General features: G+C 37.8%; 1 protein-coding gene across 2 annotated transcripts in view; it reads right to left on the bottom strand.

The window, feature by feature from the left end:
- prex2 (phosphatidylinositol-3,4,5-trisphosphate-dependent Rac exchange factor 2) overlaps positions 1 to 22,085 on the bottom strand; it is a 224,903-nt gene that overhangs the window by 154,410 nt on the left and 48,408 nt on the right. The window contains exons 4-8 of one of the 2 annotated variants that reach the window (XM_022685605.2): positions 19,064 to 19,168; positions 15,224 to 15,325; positions 12,758 to 12,919; positions 7,149 to 7,282; positions 6,303 to 6,406 (exon numbers count right to left, since the gene is read on the bottom strand). In XM_022685605.2, coding sequence (XP_022541326.2) covers positions 6,303 to 6,406; positions 7,149 to 7,282; positions 12,758 to 12,919; positions 15,224 to 15,325; positions 19,064 to 19,168 — 607 coding nt within the window. The remainder of the gene's footprint in view (positions 1 to 6,302; positions 6,407 to 7,148; positions 7,283 to 12,757; positions 12,920 to 15,223; positions 15,326 to 19,063; positions 19,169 to 22,085) is intronic. The other variant, XM_049485814.1, reaches the window with a different exon arrangement.

The raw sequence follows: 22,085 nt of genomic DNA, 5'->3' as shown, positions 1-22,085 counted from the left end.
ATTATTAAGAATAAAAAAATCTCCACTGATAGGATACTACATCAAATGACTGGTCTCTCTGACTATTCTCTCTCTCTCATTCTCTCTGTTCTCTCTGACAGAAGAACAGTGAACTAAATATCCAATTTAGCTTAAATACCACATCATTTAGCCTTCCCAGCTTTAGCTACAGCAGGTCATCTCCCCAGAGGACCACTTTACTAATTTACTTCTTCCCACAGGCCTGAGAATGAGCCCAACCTAAGCATTTGCTACCTACTAGTGATGGATTTGTCATGTATGTTATGTTTTTTTTTATTCAATATACAGTCAATCACATTTAATAGCATTGAATACAAATATATAACATTTTTAAGTCATAAACCAGGTCTCACTAAACAGACTGTAAGAAAACACTGTCAAAAGTGTTGGTAGGTCAAAGTAAACTGTACACAAATGTCTCTTGAGGACACAGTCAATAAAACACAAAATTGTTAAAAAATTATATTCTGGTATTTCAGCAAGAAATCTTAGCATTTGGACAATCACAAACTAATTTCAGTTACTCGAACCAGATTTAAATCAGCACACACTAGTGTAGCTGTATCTGTTATGTGTGTGTTATTAGTATTAATTCCTGTTTAGATGAGCTTGTATTTTTCATTAGATCTCTATAAATAAAGTTTTGCATTTAACATGTTTCACTTGTGTTGTGTTCAGATATTAGGCCATATTGTTGCATTAGGGAATGCATGTTGCTACTGATAAGTGGACTCAAATACTGAGGCAATATAAGCCTTATAAGTGCAATTTATATAATACAATTTATATAATGCAGAACCAAATATATGGACCATGCTCTTTCACTTTCTTAAAGAACTAATTCTAAATTAGTACATAAAGGGCATATCATACCTCTTTTGACACAAGTCAGAATAGGTCTATGGGCTATACCAAACATGTCCATGAGGTTCTTCGCACAAAATCACTCTCACATAAAGAGATCTCACCTGATCTATTCTTCTTGCCAGTTTCAGTCCCTTTCAGAATGAGCCGTTTAAGGGCTCTGTCACTTTTATTCAAATAAGCTGTGGCTGACCGCGCACTGCACGGCGCTCGTAAAACCAGCAGAACAAAACGGCAGATCTATAACTTATCTAGTGGTGGTGGGGCTCTGGTGGGGGTTGCCGGGGTGAGGGGTGTTGCCAAAGTGGTTCTATGTAAATTTCCTTATTCTAACGTCAGAATAAAGGTGCCAATCAAATGGCTCTTAGAAAAACTCTTTAAACTGATTCACAGAAAAAGAGATGCTTGTGTTTATAGAAGCATTTGAAACCCAAGTGGAAAAACAACACCATGCAAAAAATGGGTTTTGCATAATATGCCCTCCGTAACTTTTGTTTATCCAGATTTATAACATTAAGGAGGCCATCCAAACAGATGTATCACATATCTAACAATCAGTTTCTGTTGTGTTGAACAGAACACAATGAAAGACATTCTGAATGTGGGTGCATTTTCTTTTTTCTCTTGCTAAATTCTGGCTCTGAGTATAAAAGTTGTGGAAAATGTGGAGTATGTGCGCCCAATCTTTACACTGCTACTGTATGTGCTTCTGTTCTTTGCTGGGCCTGCACATTGTATTGATTACGTCTCTCCATATCTGAGTGATAAAATCAGACAAATTACAGCAGAGACAGCCATCGATCTGTTGTCTAGCTGCAGTCAGACAGAATACTCCACCAGCTTGTACCTGTCATTGATTCAGCTCGAAAGAAACTTTAAACCTATTATGTGTCGAGAGACTTTAAACCTATTATGCATCGTCTGATACAGTCGTCTGCATGGTATTTTTAGAGCGCTGGATTTAGCCTCCACCTCATCTTACAAACAATGAGTATTTAATTATTAACTGATATGGGGTTTTAATGATGTACAATATTTTAGTTCAGTGTAATAACATTTATTGTGGATGTTGTAGATATAATAATTTATAACATGCCTTTTGCATGTCAATATTTTGAGATACTAAATTGTCATTTTGAGATGCTAAGTCAATATTTTGAGATACTAAGGGCCCTATTGTACACCCTGCGTAAGGAGCGTCACGATGCTTGTTGCTATCTTACACCCCTGCCACTAATTTGAGTTTTGAGTGTCAGAAACTGGGAAATACCATTTTTACTATTGTAAGCTGCACTTGAACAACCAATAAAGTGATATTTATAGGTGAGAAACTCAGAATTCTAGATTATATTCAAGTTCAAGTATAAGATGTGATGTATAACACAACCGTTTTTAAATAATATTTCATCCTGGCTATAATGAAATCATTTAATTTTATTTTCCAATGTTTCCAATCAATTACCAATTTTTTAATATTGTACAAATCCACATGCTTAGTGGGCGGGTCATATGACAAGCACATGAACACAGTGAAGTCTTAATTGACTTTTTTTTTAGGTTTCTAATGATCGCACTTGTTCTCAACTATTTACCAAAGCTACATTGTAAACTAGGGGTTGGCAATAGGTGGCCTGCGGGCTAGATGTGGGCAGCAAGCGTGAAACATCTGGCTCATAAGGTTGTTTGAATTATAAAAAATGATAAAGAAAAAAAAAAATCATGTTTCTCTGGCAAGCTTTTGTTTATATCCCTCCCCTGTCTCTCTGTAGCGCTCTGTTTGACTTTAGTTTCCACCGGTTCTCGTTTTCCGCTATTTCTTTGGCTCCCTATATACTTATAAGCTGTTTTTCCCAACCGTGTCCCAATTCTCGAGCAGGGGCAGTGGTAATGTATTGAATCGCGACCCTGATGTGAGGAGCGGTGTGTTTATTTTTTTTTTTCCTTTCTTCTTGGGTTTACCTGCTTTGAGATCAACTGTTCTGCAATTGGGTTCAACAACCCTCTGGGCTGGAGAGCTACTAGTCTGTAACACTGCATCCTATTACACTATATTTTCTAAAACAGATATTTTGTTTTGTGGCCCGCCAAATATTGGCTTGGAAAATATCTGAAAATATCTAAAACTTAATTGCCCACTCCTGCTGTAAACCATAATTACTCAATTCAGGTCAAGCTACAATGTCTATGCATTTTATGTAATCTTAAGTAAAAACTAAGCTGAAATCTAATAAACATGAATCATTACTGACCTCAGCTGCAGTCCACCAGTCAGTACATGTTTGCTATATGCCCTGCAGAGAGTGCTGAAAACTGTTCTCAGTACATCACAATCTCTTACATACCACCCATACACCACCAAGAGATGTCTGCTTCTCCTCAGACCACGCCCACCCCTTCCCTTTCTTTTCCAACCCCTACCATTCAGACGTAGGTACAGGAACATCAGAGCCAGAACCACCAGACTTAAGAACAGCTTTTTACACAAGCTGTAAAACTGGTGACACCAGCAACACCAAACACAACCTGAACAAAACACACACAGACTGAATACTGACCATCCCCAGTTCGCTCAATACATACACACTGACATCCATCAGCTCAGGACCAATATTTTAACTTATCTGTTTCAAAACTTTAAAAACTACATATACAAGTGAAACAAATGATTTAATAAAATGAAAGCAGCATTAAATTGCTGATTTATACATTTTGAGTGCAGAATTGTACATAAAAAAGGCTGCCACTATACATCTCAATTCTACATACAAATAAATGAAGTGTTCACACAATGTATAGGTAGGCTTATTCATCCTGTTATTATTAAACTGGTTATGTTGTAAAGTGCTATTTAAAATTATTATTTTACATTATTAGTAGATGTCACAGACCCCATATTTGGATTTCTTTAAAAGTAAGCAAAAATTATACATTTGTGCCAATAATCATCACTAGCAACCAGAAAACCAGCTAATATTTGGTTTTTAACTGACCTTGATGTAGGTGGGTTTATTTCTTTGGGCCAAAGTTGAACATTTGTCTATAAATTGCAAGTGGCAATTATTGGGGTCCAAGCACCACAAGCAGACAGTGGTGTGCAATGTGTTTAAAAACCTCTTATTATAATAAATGTGGGGTCACTAACAGAGACTTTTTGGTATGACTTGGTATAGCTGTAATTCCACAGCAATTATTTCTTTATTTTAGTCTCAGAGTGCACCAGAACAGACCACAGGAACTAGTTTCTTAAATGTTCACGGCTCTTGAGTTCTCAGGTCTAATTCACTAAGAAAGTTGGACTTTTTGAGTAAAAGTGGAGCACATCACATATAAAGCCTTGGTAGATTCCTATACTTCTAACTGATAACTTGAATCTAAAATAATGAGAGCAATATAACCCTCTGTATTGCTCAGCTAGCCTTTTTTACAGCCGTTCATGGGACGCTTCCATCAACCCAAATACTTTTTCATTATAAGCCAGATAAGCCTCAGCAATAATGTGGCTCTGTATTTCAGCCAGAGATATGGACGGGATTTGAGCAGAACACCCACGATCCGCTGTTTTCGCTCCGCAGCCTGAAACACATACGTCTCTTAAAAAGCCTGATATTAAGTCTGCCGGGGACCAAATGATTGCTTCTGCAAGTATAACTGATAATCAGAGCTCCTCCTCAGCCAAGATACACTCCACTCAGAGTTCAGAAAAAGGCCCTGTCATCTCGCCCAGAAAATGGCATTTCTCTAACCTTTCCCTGCCGAAGCGCTTAGACGCCACCCCACCCAGCTAGCACAGGAGCCGTTCCAGAAATAAGCGCTCGAGGCTGCCGCCGCAGCAGCGCAGTAGAGAGCATGAAAACATCATTTTTCACCCCTCTGAAATTCACTTGGGAGATGAAACTCCATCATAAGCCATTAGCTCAGCAGACAGGTTTAGTCACCACACATGGCAGGAATGGCCTTTGATCCATGTGAACAGATCCTGACATCATAAGAACAAGAACACAGTGACAGTATTATGTGCCCAAATGTGGGCCCGCTTTAAAAAGACCATATCAGGAAAAAAGATATTTCTCTTGTTTTTTTGAAATAAGTATTGTATAGATGTAGTCTGTAAAAAACAATAAACATTGTACTTAACTCATAAGAAACAGTCTAATCTGAATCAGTTACATTAACTGAGTCTCTGATTCACGTTTTTTCTTTTTCCTATTGTAAGAAAGAAGATATATGACTTTCTTACGGTATACCAGATGGGAAATTCAAACAGGTATGTATTTTACACATACCGCCATACCACTAGAGGCACTGCAGAGCACAGTTTAAAACAGCACCGCCAAAGAAGCAGGTACAGCTCGCTAGATAACACTAGCCAGTTAGCATAACAAGCTAATTCACTGGAGTGACTGGGGTCAGAGGAACATAATTGCACAGTCAATCCACAGCTCAGACAAACATTCCTCCAGACGAGCCCAGAATCGGCCATGAGTGGGACATCATTTATTTTTCACAAGACATAAAAATCCCTAAAACTATGGATACGAGGAATTAACTGTAGCCCTCTTTAAATATATAAAAATGTTGTAGCTTAAAGGATCATTTTAATACACACTATGCATTTTTGGTCATACCCGCCCAGCACTGCTTTAAGTTTAAAATTTTTATGCAATACAACAGCAAATACAAACTTGCATTTTCAAGATTCAAGATTTCAAGTTCTAGAAATCATGTAAGAACTAGTTATTGTAATGTAAAATATTAATTTAAGTGTTTGAATGGTTAAATGGAACAGTAGAAGCAAGTTATACAATTTAAAAAGGAGCAGGTTTTAGCTCCAGCACTAACCCAACATACCTACATTCTGTAAATAAGAACAGATAAACAAACACAGATTCACAAGCTGTCCTGCAATGATGATCTCAGAGTGTTCAGTTCAATGTTCAAGTCATTTAGGGGCTTTATGTGTTATAGTAAAGGGCACAGTGTACAAAATCAGCCCATTTTGACATACCGGTTCAAGTTATAATAGTGTGTTTCAATCCAGACTCCTTGTTGAATGTGCTGTAGTACAGGATATTGCATTAAAACAGAGCTAATTTACATGAATTCATCTTAAAGACACATTTAAGACTAAGTTAAAAGGGCAAAAAAAGGAATTGGTAATGCATACATTAATTATCATTGTTTTTGGTGCATACATCTTTATCCAAATATAAGAAGCGAACCTTGATGATAATAACATATTCAATATCAGCAAGCTAATGTTATTTCTTTCTGGGTACTGGGACTGAAAGTACTAAAAGGACTATTAGGTTTGCCATTAATGCAAATGCAACTGAACCCAGTCAAGTCTATTTTAGCTGGAGCTTCCCTCTAACCTCATTTCCAAACATAAAGTGCATCCTAACACACACTAGGCTTACCTGTACCATCATCCACATTTTCCACCTCCATCACCTCAGTGTTGATTCGGCCCCGGAACTGATACCGAGGCCCTTCAGTGGAGGCCTTACTGTTCTTCAAGCGCCTGCAACAAAACAAAATTATACAGATATTATACAGATATTATACATACAGGAACCAGAACAAACAACATCCACAGCTGAATCAGATGTGTTAAAAAAGGTTTGTGTTTTTAGATTCCCTACAGAACCCGTAATCTGTGTGAATTCCGCTTAAACCTTTAAAAAACTTTTTTTTATTTCTTTAGGGAACTTTTGATATTGCAAATAATTCTTTTGTGTAATAAAAAAAAATGCTAAACAATCTTACACTCTCTTGTCTAAGTCTTCTTTTAAAAGATTTCCTAGAGAAACTATTTTGTTCTCTAGGTAACCAAAATGTTCCATTGGGGTAAGGTCATAGAAAGACCTTTTTCAGTCCCAAAACAACCTTTTAGTTCAGTAATTTAAATGTGCACTGATATTTAAAAAAAAACTTCTTGTTAAAAGATTTTTTTAAGAAATATATATATTTTTTTCATATGCTGCAACTTCAAATAAAATAAAACTGCATCTTGGCTGCAACTCTTTAGTGCAGTGCCTTACAATAACAACTTATGGGTCTTTAAAGGACCATAATTAAGGTTCTTATGGAACTCTGAATTGAAAGATTTTTTTAGGAACCAAAAGTAGCCCGCAGTTAAACATATAAGCTCCTTGAGAACTAAAGGCCCAAATGTTCCTTAAGAAACATATACTTTTAGCAATGTAGAAAAGCCAATCTTCTTTCCTTAGTATAAAAAGAGCTCACACAGAGAGACCTCTCACCTGTTCTTCTTCTTGCAGTACACCAGCAGGTTATCGAAAAGGAAGAAAACCCGCTCCTGGATGTTTCCGGCAGAGATCTTCAGCAGCACGCCTTGCATCAGCATCTCTGTGCAGCTGTCCGTGATGTTAGAGCCCTGAGCGAAGAGAACAGGAAAAGTGTGAGCTGCAATAAACCCGCCAACACTGATTCTCAGACCTCAGTAAAAGGGGGATTTGGCTCGGAAATGAAATGAAACATTCTCCAGTGAAATAGAGAGATATTCAGCAAGCTCACTGAGATGGATTCATGAATCATGACTTTACAAAGCTTGCTCTGGGGCTGATCCAGGCCCTAGCTGTCTTTATCACTGACCGTGCGCTCCCTGCAGAACATTGTTTCCCGAGCAGACATTGCTTTTGGACCTTAACGCACAAAAGCAACACTGTCATGCCAAAGATAACACACAAAGTGCTGATAGCACATGTGGTGGACTGGATGGACACCACATGACTGTGAACAGAATGCCTACTCCCTGCTCGCCTTGCCAAACAAATCTATGTCTATTCTTTTTTTTCCTCTTTTTTTTGTGAATCAGTCATCAAAGATAAAAATAGAACCCAATCAAAGAGCCGGCAAAAGCGCTGAGCATTACATTTCCGTCTGCTTCTCTTTCTCTTCCTCTCTTTTACACATGGGGGGTTAATGACACTACATCCAATTAAAGGTAAACTGCATATTTTTGGAAGAAATATTTAAATGTAAGCAAACTCAAAGTTATTCAGAGTGGTTTGATGTGAAACCCTCTCTAGAGAAACTCATTGTGGTGGTGAACAGAGTAGGATGTCTGAAAAGTTTAAAGGTCACTGATGGAAAGTTATTATAAGTAATTGGGACATTTTTACAGTATATGTCTAAAACAGTGGATTATGAGTTATGAGTTATGAACATCCTGTTCAGTGGTGGTTTTAAAGCAAAGGAAAGCATACATTAACCCTGCCGGTAGTGCACAGTTTAATTGTATGTAGAGTTTGGACAATAATGTCCATTAGTTGTGTCGCTAGAGGAAACCAGATGGCATGCTGAACACTGAATAACTAGTGTTATAATTTAAATAGCCAATACACAATCTATTAAAATATGCCTGGATCAGCCCCAATCCCAATCCACAGGACACATATTCTTATATGCCTCTCTCTCGAATAGTTCAGTAAGTTGAGTAGAGCACGGTCTCTGTGTCTTTTTCAGATAAATGTTCTTAAGCCTTTCAACTTTCAGCCTTTAAATTGCAGACAGAACCAAATTAAGGAACTTACCTGGAGGAAGAACAAGTGCACACTGAACAGCACTACTTTCACAAACATTCATGAAAATGCACTTTAATGTAAGTGAACAATAACTAAAGGGGTGGTCCTTTCAATTGTTCTTTGGATTGGTAAATTCACACATTAAGGACAGCTGGTTTTCAAATGGGCTTAAAAAACTTAGAAGTAGAAGAAGTCATAGAAATTATTAAAGTAAGAAGCAATCAGGTTTAGACTGAATCCTATCTGGCTACAGGCAGTGTCAATTCTATCTTGATCTTACTGTAGCCTGCAGGGAAGGTCAGCCCCAAAGAGTTCCAGTGTGTTTGTAGTTTAACAAGATTCAGTCTCAATTTCACTAGAAACCAACAAGATTCTGTCTCTGAATCTCAGAATTGGGGAAGACTTTTTGGTTATATTACACTCAGTTTGGGACAAAATTATTTAGAGTACAGTCAGATTTGGACAGAGTTGGTTTGGAATGTAGTTGATTTGGGAAAAAAACTTTGTCAGGCTACAGTTATATTGGGACAGAGTCGGGTTGGGATGCAGTTTATTTGGGACAGAACCTTGTCAGACTACAGTGAGATTGGGACAGAATCTTCTTGGGTTGCAGTTGATTTGGGACAGAAACTTGTTAGGCTACAGTTAGATTTGGACTGAATTGTGTATAGATTCAGTTAATTTGGGACAAAACCTTGTCAAGCTACGTTAAACTTGAGACAAAATCTTGTCAGGATACAGTTTAATTGAGACATAATCTTGACAATAATTGGAAGAGATTATTGTTGGGGTGCAGTTGATTTGGGACAAAACCTTGTCAGACTACAGTGGGATTAGGACAAATTTGAGCTGGGATGCAGTTGATTTGGGATAGAACTTTGTCAGGCTTCAGTTCGATTGGGACAAGGTCGAGCTGGGTTGCAGTTGATTTGGGACAGAACCTTGCCAGGCTGCAGTCAGATTGGGACTTGTTGGGGTGCAGTTCTGAATGTAAAAGTCAATCAGAGAGACTGACCAGAAGTTGTTGACCAGAACGGCTCTGAGAGATCAGACAGCCCTCAGGCTGAAGGACACATAGCTGTGCCACAGCCTGCAGCTCTGGCTGCAAGGATGGAAATAATGACTCTTTCACTCTCCTTCACTCTCTCTCTCTCTTCCCCCTCTCCCTCTCTAACTCATATATCCCATGCCACTCTATACCTCCACGCACAGTCTCTGCATCCAGATGCTAAAATATCTCCTAGTGTGTAGTTTTTAGCTGCAGAAAGAGCTAAAAGTGTGAAAAATAAACGCATCAACACAAACCTTACCACACCCACAGTGCACATTCACACATGTATTTTCATTCAGTCTGAAATAACATTCAGGCAAATTGCCATTAATGAACCACCAAAGGCTTAAACAGATGCTGCATCTGCTTCCAAAGGGCCATTCGGTACTTTATAAAAGTTATTTCAGGAAAATGACTGCATGCAGAACAGCATGTACAACTAATTGATGACAAAAAAACAAGTTCCCCAGAACATTCGCTTCACTCCGCGGAGAAATTCACGTGGGCCGTACAAATCAAATGTTTATAATTTCTCGCCTACAAGAAAGGGCGTGTTACTGCTGCAAAGGCGTAGATATTCTGGAAGGAAAACCATCTTCCACAGAAATTTTATAACTTAAAATGAAACACAGCCAAGCTCATTTTCAAAACCATATCCTCCACCGCTTGTTAAAACGTGACAGGCTGTTTTTGATTCTGTGGTATGTTTTTACAATGGCTGATGCAGACATTACTGAGATTGTTTCAACATGCGCTAACATAACATGGGCCTTTGTTTTCCACCTCACAGATGGTAATATGCAGAGAAAAAGCATCTATTTTCAGCCCATATTTACAAATAGCTGCGGTCAGCAAGACAAGGACCCTAGACTAATCGCGCTGTAGAGATTAAAGTAACAGTACAGCAAAAAAGATGACCTTGTTATATTTTCTTGTGCTACAAAGGGTTTTTTAAGCAATGCCGTAGAAAAACGACCATATTTTTCACAATATAAGGTGCACTTAAAATCTTCTATTATAATCCAGCGCACTTTATGTATGAATTTTGCCAGTCAGGTTGAAAGGAGCAGTAATGGCACTCTGCTGAGGTGCAGGAGTTTCAGTTTAGTTCTCGAGCAGTATTAGCAGTAGCCGCTAACTGTTCGAAGTACTAGCTCTTTAGCCGTCCAGAGGTGAGTATTATCGGCCTGTAGCCTGCTGTTAACTACGGCCATCATTGCTGGAACAGAATTAGCCGCTAAACCGCATTAAGCGCTTCATCTTTTGCTGTTCAAATGTGAGTATTATCGGCTGCTAGCGGTTAGCCGATAATGCTAACCCTCCAGCTTTAGTGGAAATCTGTAAATCTAAGCTTACTATAAATAAACGGAAGCGCTTTACTCACACAAACAGCTTCCAGGAGAGAAATCTGTGTAGATTACTATTCAGTGCTCATCTGAAATGTTTTTACAATGTTTTTACAATTACAGTTTTGTTTATTTAACTTAGCTTAGCTTTACAGGAGGAAAACTTGGCGACACCCCTGTTCCTACTACTAGTTACTAGTGTTGCATAAAACACGCTTTATAATCCGGTGCACCTTATGAAAACAGATGTATATTGAAAGTGTGCCTTATATGGTACTTCTGGTTTCCTAAAGAAACATACTTATAATTTGCTTGAGATTCCTCTATGGCATCATTCTAACATGATCCAAGCCTCCACCTGCAAAAAACTCCACAGTTTTGGTTTAAATTAAAAAGAAAATTGCCAAATAAAAAGTAATAAAGAAATATACGGTATGCATAAGGAATCCATAATGTCAGAATCCTCCAATAACCCCACTGCAAATAAACAAACCCATCCCCAGTCTGCTTTAGTGTCTCTATTTTTCGGAATTCTCCACAGTGCCCCAGACAGCTTGTCCCACAGCCCTAAAAGGCCGTTATATAACTTCCCCACAGTCCACACTGCACCCAGCCAGCACAATCACCGCCATTGTTAGCCCCACGCCCGGTCACCCGTTATTAAGCGGGAAGGTTGGACAGAGAAGAGCATAACTGGGGAATATTACAGCCTCGGATACAGAGCTGTGGTCAGCTGTACCTGCTGCAATCTGGCGGGTCACGTTTTCTCACGTCAGCTCATTTTCTACAATTTCTTCAGTCGGGCAGAGAGAAATTTGACGAATAGTCTGCGTGCAAGGAATTTAAATATGCCAATTCTACAACAAAACCAGAAGGCTTTATTTGCTCAGACCAGGCTATTACAGCAGGGTTTATCTCACTCTGCAGTCAGATGGCCTCTGCTACTGCTCAGACCAGGAACAAAGCAAATAATGACAAGAACAGACTGGTCCAGCAAAAGCTAGACTAAATGTGATTCAGCACATTTAGATGGAGTTCCTTTTCTGGATGTTCTAATACAAAAAAGAAAATGCATTCATTCAGGTGAGAATAGAATGAAGATGAGATGAGAAACAGACAGAGGAGATGAAATGTAGGACACTACTCACATAAACAACAGTTTAAAAGTTTGTACCAATGTAATTTTAATATACTAGTCGGGTTCAGGGATGTGTTTACTAATTACAATTAATCTTAGCAAGTTACAAACAACTTTAGGAAATACTTTAAGAATATCTTCGAAGATCTTTCTTAGTGTTCAAAATTACAATCATGGCCAGTGATTTTTAATAGGAAATAAGTGGCCTCTTTTGCTTTGAAATATGAAATATGAAACAGTCTGAAACTTATGGAAAATGTTAAGTACTATGTCAGTTACTAAGGGTTTCAGGAAACTGAACTTAAGTACTAAGTACTCTAAGTACCCTAAGATGAGATATATTAAACAGAGCAACGGACAGCAAGTTAAGCATGATTGATAAGTCTGAATGCCCTCAGGAATTAAACCAAGAATTAAGAATGACTGGTATTCATAGATTCATACAGGTTACACTTACTATTTCCTTATAAACTCATAATCACAGATCTCATCCACAGAGGTATCTCCCTCTCATAACCACAAAACTTACATAGTAACTGCACAGTAATTACTGAATTAGAACTAGGTATGGAAAAATCAATCAGCTATGCAACAGTATCAGGCGAAAGGTTGGCCTGGAAAGGTTAACATAGCATCTAGTCCCACTTTTGATTGGTATCCACCTCAAAAACAATGATTAGTCTATCTTCTATATTAAGCATAGCGTTTATAGAGTTTACAGTTTTTCGTATAACATTTTATTGAAGAAAAAAAAACGAGTGCATCTGATACAGATGAAAAACATTCATACCTCCCATCCCTCAATGTGAGACTGCCACTCCTCCAGCACCTCCAGTTTCTCCATCTGTCTCTTGGCTTCATTGATGCTGGAACACACAGCCTTCATCACCTGTAGGGCCTCCTGCACCTGGGGGAAGTCATTGTGCTTCTTTGGTGTTCTCTTCAGCAGTTCCTAAATGAACACAAGTATGCACACTTTGCTGTTAGCCAGATTATGAGAGACCTTTGTACTTTGTACCTACATTAATTGGCCAATCATCAGAAATATGTCTAGATAAGTTAACTTCTGTAGGTTTACAGGTACAGACAGTAATCCATACATCTGTTGCTGTATAATTCAACAGGTAATATCAATAGTAAATGGACCACCATAAGACCATATGAAACTGGCATAGTAGGATATGTGTACACAGTGCATTATGCCTAAAAAGTAGATTTTTACACACACCACTGTTACTACAAGGTTGATAGTCAACCTTAAAAAACATGCTACCGGCCCTGTGGTCAGAAAACGACTACTGATGACTGATTATGGAACGGCTAACACAAACTGTGTATCAGAAGACTAAGCCCAATTAATCCCATCTCACACATTACAGAGTGGGAAAAGGAAGGGGTGAAATCCTCCCCCTAAGAATTGGGACAACCCTTCAAACACCTAATATGTCACCAGGATCACCAGGAAGTTCAGTAAATAGCTAGCTGCTAGTTATAAAGTTAACTTTAGGGCATTATATGTCTAGAAAGGGGGCAGGTTGTGCAGAAACTAATTATTATTGTCTATTCCTTAATTCCTCTGTGATGGGAAGCTGAAACTAGCTTTGATTAGCTTTCATTTTATTTTATTTTTACGTTCCGCCTTAAATGTTGCAGCCCCTGCCATCTTTTGCACCATTTAAGGCGGAACAGGAACGTTAGCTAGCTAGCTACTAAGACAAACTACTAGCGATCATTTTTATGCTTGTTATGAAGAATTCGGCCATAAAACATTGAAACTACACATTAAATTCTGGTAATATAGTGCTAATTCTCACTTTTAACAAGGAAAATATGTACATTTGTGGGTTTCTTTGGTTGCTTGTGCTGACATCTTACCAGTGATTTTCATACCCCTCGGTTTGAAGAGTGCCGTTTGAGGGGCTAACAAGCCCTATCCCTTCTACCTTCCACCCCTCCAGACTAACTAGAATCAGGACACCCACTACCCCTTGGTGTAAATGCGCAAAACAGGGGTAGGGGTAATGGGTAGGGCCAAGGGGTGAAATTGGATTGGGCCTAACTGTACTCAACAAGGTGGAACTACAAGTCCAAAAACAATCTGATACTTCTATACTAATGCCAAAGAAAGAGAAGTTTTCTTATTTTTTCTTCATTTACACAGCATGTTTAATAACCCAGCTACTGCACAGCATGGTCTGCTGGAGAAGATCCTAATCTCCAAACTTCAAATAAACATCAGAGCCGTAGCATGTCAGCTTAGCTCCGAACTCTCCAGCTTACATTGGGGAGCAATGTGAGAGAGTGCAGATGGCTATCACTGGCGTTTAGTGAGAACGGCCTTGGCAGCTCCAGCTGTGGGATCTCAGGAAAGCTTTAACGACGAGACAGAGCAAGAGACTGCAGCCGTGTTGTGTGAACTAGCCCTGGTGGGTATTTACCATGAAGCAGAACGAACCATTTCACAAAAGTTTCTGCTTCAGAAATAAGCATGGAGTTAATACAACTTTTTCTGTTTATTTAACGAGACTGAAGGACCTGAATGTAGTCAGTCTGACAGATTTGTTCTTCCTTTCATTTTCACACAACTATTATCTGACTGTGTCTAGAACACAAATCTGAGAAAATATCAATATTATATATCAGCCAAGACATGCCTGGTGTGTGTTTGCATAGGTTTGCTTTGCACTTATGCTATGAGGCTAAACAATAGAGATGACTGCCTCCTTTTGGGTCTTAGTATGTGAGTTACCGCAGTATAATAAGATTCATTTTAAACAGTAATAAACAGTAGGCATTATCTGACCTTAAAATACCAGCTTTAAAATCATGTTGCTGCACGTACACACAGTGTCACTAAATGCTGTGCACCAAACGTGAGACTGAGTGGATGAGTGATGCCCACAACTATTTTATCTGACATTTATAATGTTATGGTAGAGATTGAACTGGCTAATTGTGCTAAAATATTAAAAGGGCTAGGGACAAAACACTGGTAAAGGGAATAACAAAAAAATAAGAAAGGGGAGGACCAGGAAGCAAAGTTGAGAAAAATATGAGATTAGATAAAGTCAATAATGTCAATAAATTAATTCAGAATGAATTCTTATTTAAAGACTTCTTCACACTGACTGTTTTTCTAGAAGTACCTTTCACATGGGCCACTTTGCATGTCAATACACAGCTACTTTTCAATACAGTCTCAGATAAATGACTATTAATGGGCTGCAATTGTGGAAATTAAATGATATTTTCTCACTCTGAGCAGCAGGGGGTACTTGCAGATCCTCTGGATGGGAGCCACCAGGTATCCCTCCAGCGGCACCTCCGTGTTCTTCCGTCCGCCCAGCAGCATGCAGTTCTAACAAGGCAAAAAAAAAATAAAAATACAAAGTTTAAAAAGTGAAAAAGAAAGTTTACTGCTTAAAATGTAAAGCTTACTGAAAAGGTGAAAAGGTGAATTTTAGTCATTATAGATATGTACCTAAATTCAACATAATGCACCAAATCCACACTGATAACTTTATTCTTCAGTTTATTTTAATGTGATAAATGGTGCTGATATATTTTGTTTCATGGATACAGAGAGACAATTCTAGCCAGACACCGCCAGTCGCAATCATTACCAGCTACTGTGCTGTCCACTGTGGGTGATAATGCTTTCTGTGATATATTCCTCGTACACATGTGACACTATTGGTAAAATAATGTTAATTTTGAATCTCCTATCCATATGGCATACACTATTAGGCCACTCTTAAACTCAGTATTAAGTACACTGGCCAACGTTACTCACGCGATAACAACTCACAATTTATACAGGTGTGGTATGCTCCCAAGCCATATCACTTTTTAAACCCTTTTTTTTTTACATACTACTACACCATGCCTTTGGCATGTCAGTGTACATGTAGTATTTAGCAGAATGATACATTTTGACACAGAATTTTACATTTTGGTAACAATTTTTAAGTAAAAGTAATCAAATGTAAAGGGAAAGAAAGTTAATAATTTAAAAACTGCATCATAATGTTTATATTGTCACATAGTACATATACAGCTTTGGAAAAAATGAAGAGAACACTTCAGTTTCTGAATCAGTTTCTCTGATGTTGCTATTTATAGGTATATGTTTGAATAAAATAAACATTGTTGTTTTATTCTATAAACTATGAACAACATTTCTCCTAAATTCCAAATAAAAATATTGTCACTGAGAGCATGAATTGGCAGAAAATGAGAAATGGCTGAAATTACAAAAAAGATGCAGAGCTTTCAGACCTCAAACAATGCAAAGAAAACATATTCATATTCAGAAAACAATATTTGCCAGGAAAAAAAATGTTTTTTAATCACAGTTTTCATGCATCTTTGCATGTTCTCTTCCACCAGTCTTACACACTGCTTTTGCCACTTTTGGTGTAAAAATTCAAGCAGTTCAGCTTGATTTGATGGCTTGTGATCATTCATCTTCTTATTATTTTTATTCCAGAGGTTTTCAGTCTGGTAAAATCAAAGAAACTCATCATTTTAAGTGGTCTCTTATTTTTTTTCCAGAGCTGTATTTGCTACACACTACAGACAATGTGCAATTCTAGATAAAAAAAAAACAATTCTGGCCAATAATATGATTTTGATTAAGGTCCATTTATTTTTGATGATATTCCAAAATTCTGACAATTGATCAACTACACCATATCTTACTTTTTAATTCTGTAAATTCAGTATTGGTGACACAAATAGCCTACATTTTACAGTCAATTCTCAGTGGGAATGACCAGCCGCAAAGCCGTAGGCGCTGCTAAGGCCGTCCAGGGGGAACTCAAACTCCAGCAGCTTCTCTAGACGTCACAGCGTACTTAAGGTCAAGGCCATAAAATGTCCATTAAATCAAATTCAATTAAGACACAGCGTTCCCAGCCCACAGCTCAGAGCCACACAGCAGCACTAAATCACACAGCATATAGATTTCCATTACTATCCCTATCCTCCAGCTATACCGCTCGCCTTTCCCTGCCCCTCCTCTTTCATTTGTAAAGCATACCAAAGATTAATCCAGGCTGAAAACATGTACGTTTGCCTATGTGATTAAATCACAGAGGAGGTCAGCAATGAAACGAATACTGATTTTACAGAGCCTTTAAAATATCAGTGAGTGACTGCTGCACTCATTTATGTGCATGTGCATGTGTGTGTGGGTATGAGTGTGTGTGAGTGTGTAGTTGGGTAATGGCAGGGTCAACGGCTGCAGGCATTACATTACAAAGCAGCAGTTTCATGATACACCCTTGAAGGAGCTTTCACCAGTCCTCAGAAGGTCAGGAGATGTAGTGTTATATTCATACACACACCACTGGCCCCACAGCACTGAGCTTAACCTTGTTCAAATTCTGCTATATCATTTCTGATATGACTCATACACGCACTGCTCAACATGTTCATATGAACTTTACAAACAATACTTTTACTGTATTTAAAATTATACACAACGACACAATTGTAATTACTATTAGAGTAAAGCTGTACTATAAAAAATAGCCTCCACTAAAATACTAGTATTAACTGCCAGTAGCATTAGTGTATCTTTTCACCCTTAATTCGTAAGAGAAAACCTAATGATTTCAAATCAAATCAAATCAAATGTATTTGTATAGCGCTTTTTACAACAGGTGTTGGCACAAAGCAGCTTTACAGAAACATGATCACAGGACAAAGAATCAGGCAAAACCTTAAACATAGAAAATACAGAATACAGAACCCCCAGTGAGCGCGGAGGCAAGAAAAACTCCCTCAGAGCTGCAGGAGGAGGAAGAAACCTTGGGAGGACCAAGACTCACATTTGAGGGGGGACCATCCTAACACTGGTCAAACGGCTTTTAAATTAAAATTTAAAAAGTCTTTTATACTTCCATAAAGGTTTTATGTATTCAGGAGTGTAATTTCAGGAAAAATCTGAAACAAAAAAAAAGTTGTATAATCAATACTTGTGGATAAACTCTACATTGGTGTTCTAGTTATACTCTAATTTGGTTAGATGTTTTTTTTTTGCCTCTGTTTCTAGGTAGATACAGCCAAGTGAACTCTCCTATTGGTTAAGCCTTCAGGACAGGTGACCGAGCTTCAGATGTTTAAGTTTAAAAAAAATATTATCATAGAGGTTTACTGATATCTATGGATTAATCTGAAGCAGACTTAATTCTAATTGTCACATTTTCCCACTGAAAGCCACAGTAGATCATTTTCATACTTTCATTTCTATTAATGTAACAGCATAAATAGAAGGATTTAGCAATTTCTGGTCAAATTGTAATTATTGGCTGAGGCTACTGCCTGTTCCTAAATACACCGATAATTCAGTTATATCTTAATAGTTTATCTTAAACTATTTGCTCATTATGTGTTATTTTAACAAGAAAATCAATAACACAAGAGTGAAACCGGAGAAAACAAACAATTCTGCTTTATTCATAAAACTTTTTCTATATTGGTGGATTACTGTTCAGTAGTAGGTTAATACATTGATTGCCTGGCCAAAAAAAAAAAAAACATTGCATTAATTTTTCACTAAGATCCTGCAGCAGCATTGATGATGGTTGAGTCTGACCACTGCATAAAGCTCTTCTCCAGCACATCCCAAAGATTCTCAATGAGGTTAAGATCTGGACTCTGTGGTGAACAATCCATGTGTGAAAATGATGATCTCATGCTCACTGAATCACTCTTTCACAATTCCAGCCCCATGAATCCTGATATTATCATCTTGGAATATTCCAGTGTCATCAAGGAAGAAAAAATCTATTGATGGAATAACCTGGTCTATATTCAGTATATTCAGGGAGTCAGCTGGCCTCATTCTTTCAGCGCATACTGTTGCTGAACCTAAACCTGCAGACCAACTGCAGCATCAACCCCACATTTACTTACTTAAATCCAGGTGGAAACTTTTTTTTTGGGCCAGGCAGTTTATATATGTGTATATATATATATATATATATATATATATATATATATATATATATATATATATATACATATATAAATTGTGTGTGTGTGTGTGTGTGTGAGAGAGAGAGATTGAAGGCATTGAAGTGATTCTTACCAGAAGACATGTGCGAACGCTCCTGATCTTATTGAGCTCCAGCAGCAGCCTCTGGGCCTTCTCGTGGTTTCCACAGTACTCATCATAAATCTGAAACCTGTCTCTCTGAGGACACAAGTGCACACACATACACACACACACACACACACACACACACACACACACACACACACCCACACATCAGTAAGCTCCTTTGAAGCTGCACTATGACCAAACACTTTGACCACGACTTCACAGTCCCCTCACGTGCTTACTGTCTGGACGTCTGTGTCCAAGAAATGAGGAAACGTTCTTGATCAAATGGCGAGGATTTTGATCAGCTTCCTCACCCAGAATTACAGGAAGAAATCCTCAAATCAAGTGGGATCAGTGCTATATTTCAGATTTCAATGTGAAACATCCCTTGGAGGTCAGGAATCAACAGTTATACTAAATGCACACTCGATTTAGCCTGGTAACACGTTAACATTGAAATTAAAAGTGTATATTGTAAATGTTGGACTTTTAATCTACATCCATTTAATCTATATATGGCCAAAAGTTTGTGGACAACTGTTCTACGGGCATAACTAACCAATGTGACACTTTAATGTACCATATTCTAAGACTCACACAGTTCGGTTATAGCATGCTTCATTTTAGGGCTGCTAAAGCTGCCCTGGTCAACTGTAAGTGCTGGTGTTTTAAAATGGAAGTGTCTAGAAGCAACAATAAATCAACCACTAAGCAGTTTAAGACTTCAAAAACACACGGACCCAGGCAAGTTATGAAGTGTGTAGCGCATAAAATCGCTGTTCTAATCCTCTGATGCATCGCTCACTGGAGACTTCCAGACTGCATCTGGAAGCAACATCAGCAGAAGAACTGAGCATCAAGAGCTTCCTAAAATGGGTTTTCATGGCTGAGCAGCTGCACACATGCCTAAGATCATAAGCTCAGTTCAGAGTGTCGGCTGAAGCTCTCTGGACTCTGCAGCAGTGGAAATGTATTCTCTTGAGTAATGAATCACACTCAACTTTCTGACAGGCTGAAGGTTGAACCTGGATTTGGCAGACACAAGGAGAACACCTACCAGACCTGACAGGGCCAACAGCAGCGTGTAGTAGGAAAGATGGTCTGGGGCTCTCCTTTTTTTATGATTTGGGTTTGTGCTCTTAGTTAAAGTGAAAGGGTACACAATTATATGCTTCTATCTCCTTGTTAACACTTTAAGGAAGGCTCTATGCCCATGTGCTTAAAGTGAGGTTTATAAAGATGAGGTTTAATGAGCCTGGACTTCACTGAGCACCTCTGGGATGGAGTAGATTGCTGATTGGAGACATAGCTGGGCAATACATATTTTTTCTGAGCATATTGTGGTTATCACATTGCATTTTTGTCCATATTGTGTGTTTCTCTACTCCACTTTTGCAATGCGTCTGCTTATAAAATTGTGATAAATATTGTGTATTGTGAAAATGTCTTTAATGCAATTTTTATATTATAGCAGCACCTGGCCTTACATATGGCCTTTTAACTGAACTCCATAGAAGTGGTGGCTGTTAGAACCTCAAATAAGGGCCAAATTCACAATAACGCGAGTGGTATAATAAATAATCCATCATCCATTCAGACCCCTTTATAACCTTTTAATATGGAATTATATATAAAGAGGCAATCGCTCTACAAAACTACTGCATCCCAAACAAAGCAGGTCACTATAAAAGTCCCTTGACAAAGAAACAGACCAAGTCCATCTAACATTCACTAAACCAACAACAAAATAAAAGTTACTAAGACAAACTAAACACTAAAACATAAAACGTTCATACTAAAACAATTAATTTGTTTTCCTTTTCTCTTTTTTGCCTATCCACAAAATGATCTGATCTGAACATGTATATTTTAAATGGGTCCAATGAGCTCATATAGCGTGTGTATAGTGTGGATGTCCACACACTTTTGGCCATATAGTGTATTTCATTACAAATTTAATTGAGAGATCTATTCATCTATTATTGCTACCCATATGTTATTTTGCCATTCCTTGACAAAATAACTGATATTGTATAGTACCAGACAAAAAGTTGAGACACCTTCTAATTCAATTTGTTTATTTTTTACACTTTTTTTCCTACATTGTAAATTAATACTGAAATCATCCAGACCAAGACGTAACATGTAAGGAATTAAACACTAAACTTAAAAGTGTTAAGCAAACCAAAATACTCTGTGAAGCATTTACGTGACTCTGTGGTGCTGTTAACGTGCAGTTTCTGAGGCTGGTAACTCTGATAAACTTATCCTGTGCCACAGAGGCAACTCTTGGTTTACCTTTCCTGAATTTCAAAATTCTTTAAATGTTTCGTGTGGACTGAGTTTCATTTCGTAAAATAACTTTTTCTTTATTAATTACGTAGTTGTCGCCATAATATGGATTATAACATTACTCAAATAGGGATATTCACTGTATACCTCTTCATAACTTTACAACTGATGCTCTCAAAGAAATTTAATTTATTAACTCTTGATAAATTCAGCACAGCTGTTAACTGAAAGTCACTGCAGGTGACTCTACTTCATAAAGCGGACTGAGAAAATCCAGCTAAGATGTGCAAAACTGTGATCTAAGCAAGAAGTGCTACTTTAAAGGACTTTAAACTATTAAACTACAACGCAGAACATTTTAAATAACAAAAAGTACAGTGAATTTAAGGTGTGTCCACACTTTTGACTTTGACACTGTATGTCATTAGGTAATATGCTTTTAACATAACATATTGATATTTTATTGCTGTTAGAGATTTAGTGATCTCTGTTCTGAATTTTGAACCAGTCAGGCTGCTTTCCTCAGTTTCTTCAATTTAAAACAACATATCTTTTTTTTTTTTTTTTTTTTACAGCGTAACACTTACTGAGGAAACTGACAGTTTTACAAGTAGTGGGCATTGTCTGCGGGTCTGCTTTAATCACAATGGTTCCTCACAAAAATAGGTGCCATTTGGGATCACGCTTGCCAAACTAGGCCTGAAATAACAGTGGG

This window comes from Astyanax mexicanus, chromosome 1, assembly GCF_023375975.1.
Source record: "Astyanax mexicanus isolate ESR-SI-001 chromosome 1, AstMex3_surface, whole genome shotgun sequence".
Taxonomy (NCBI): domain Eukaryota; kingdom Metazoa; phylum Chordata; class Actinopteri; order Characiformes; family Acestrorhamphidae; genus Astyanax; species Astyanax mexicanus.
The sequence above is the reverse complement of the archived record's forward strand: the minus strand, read 5'-3'. Positions and strand labels throughout refer to the sequence as shown.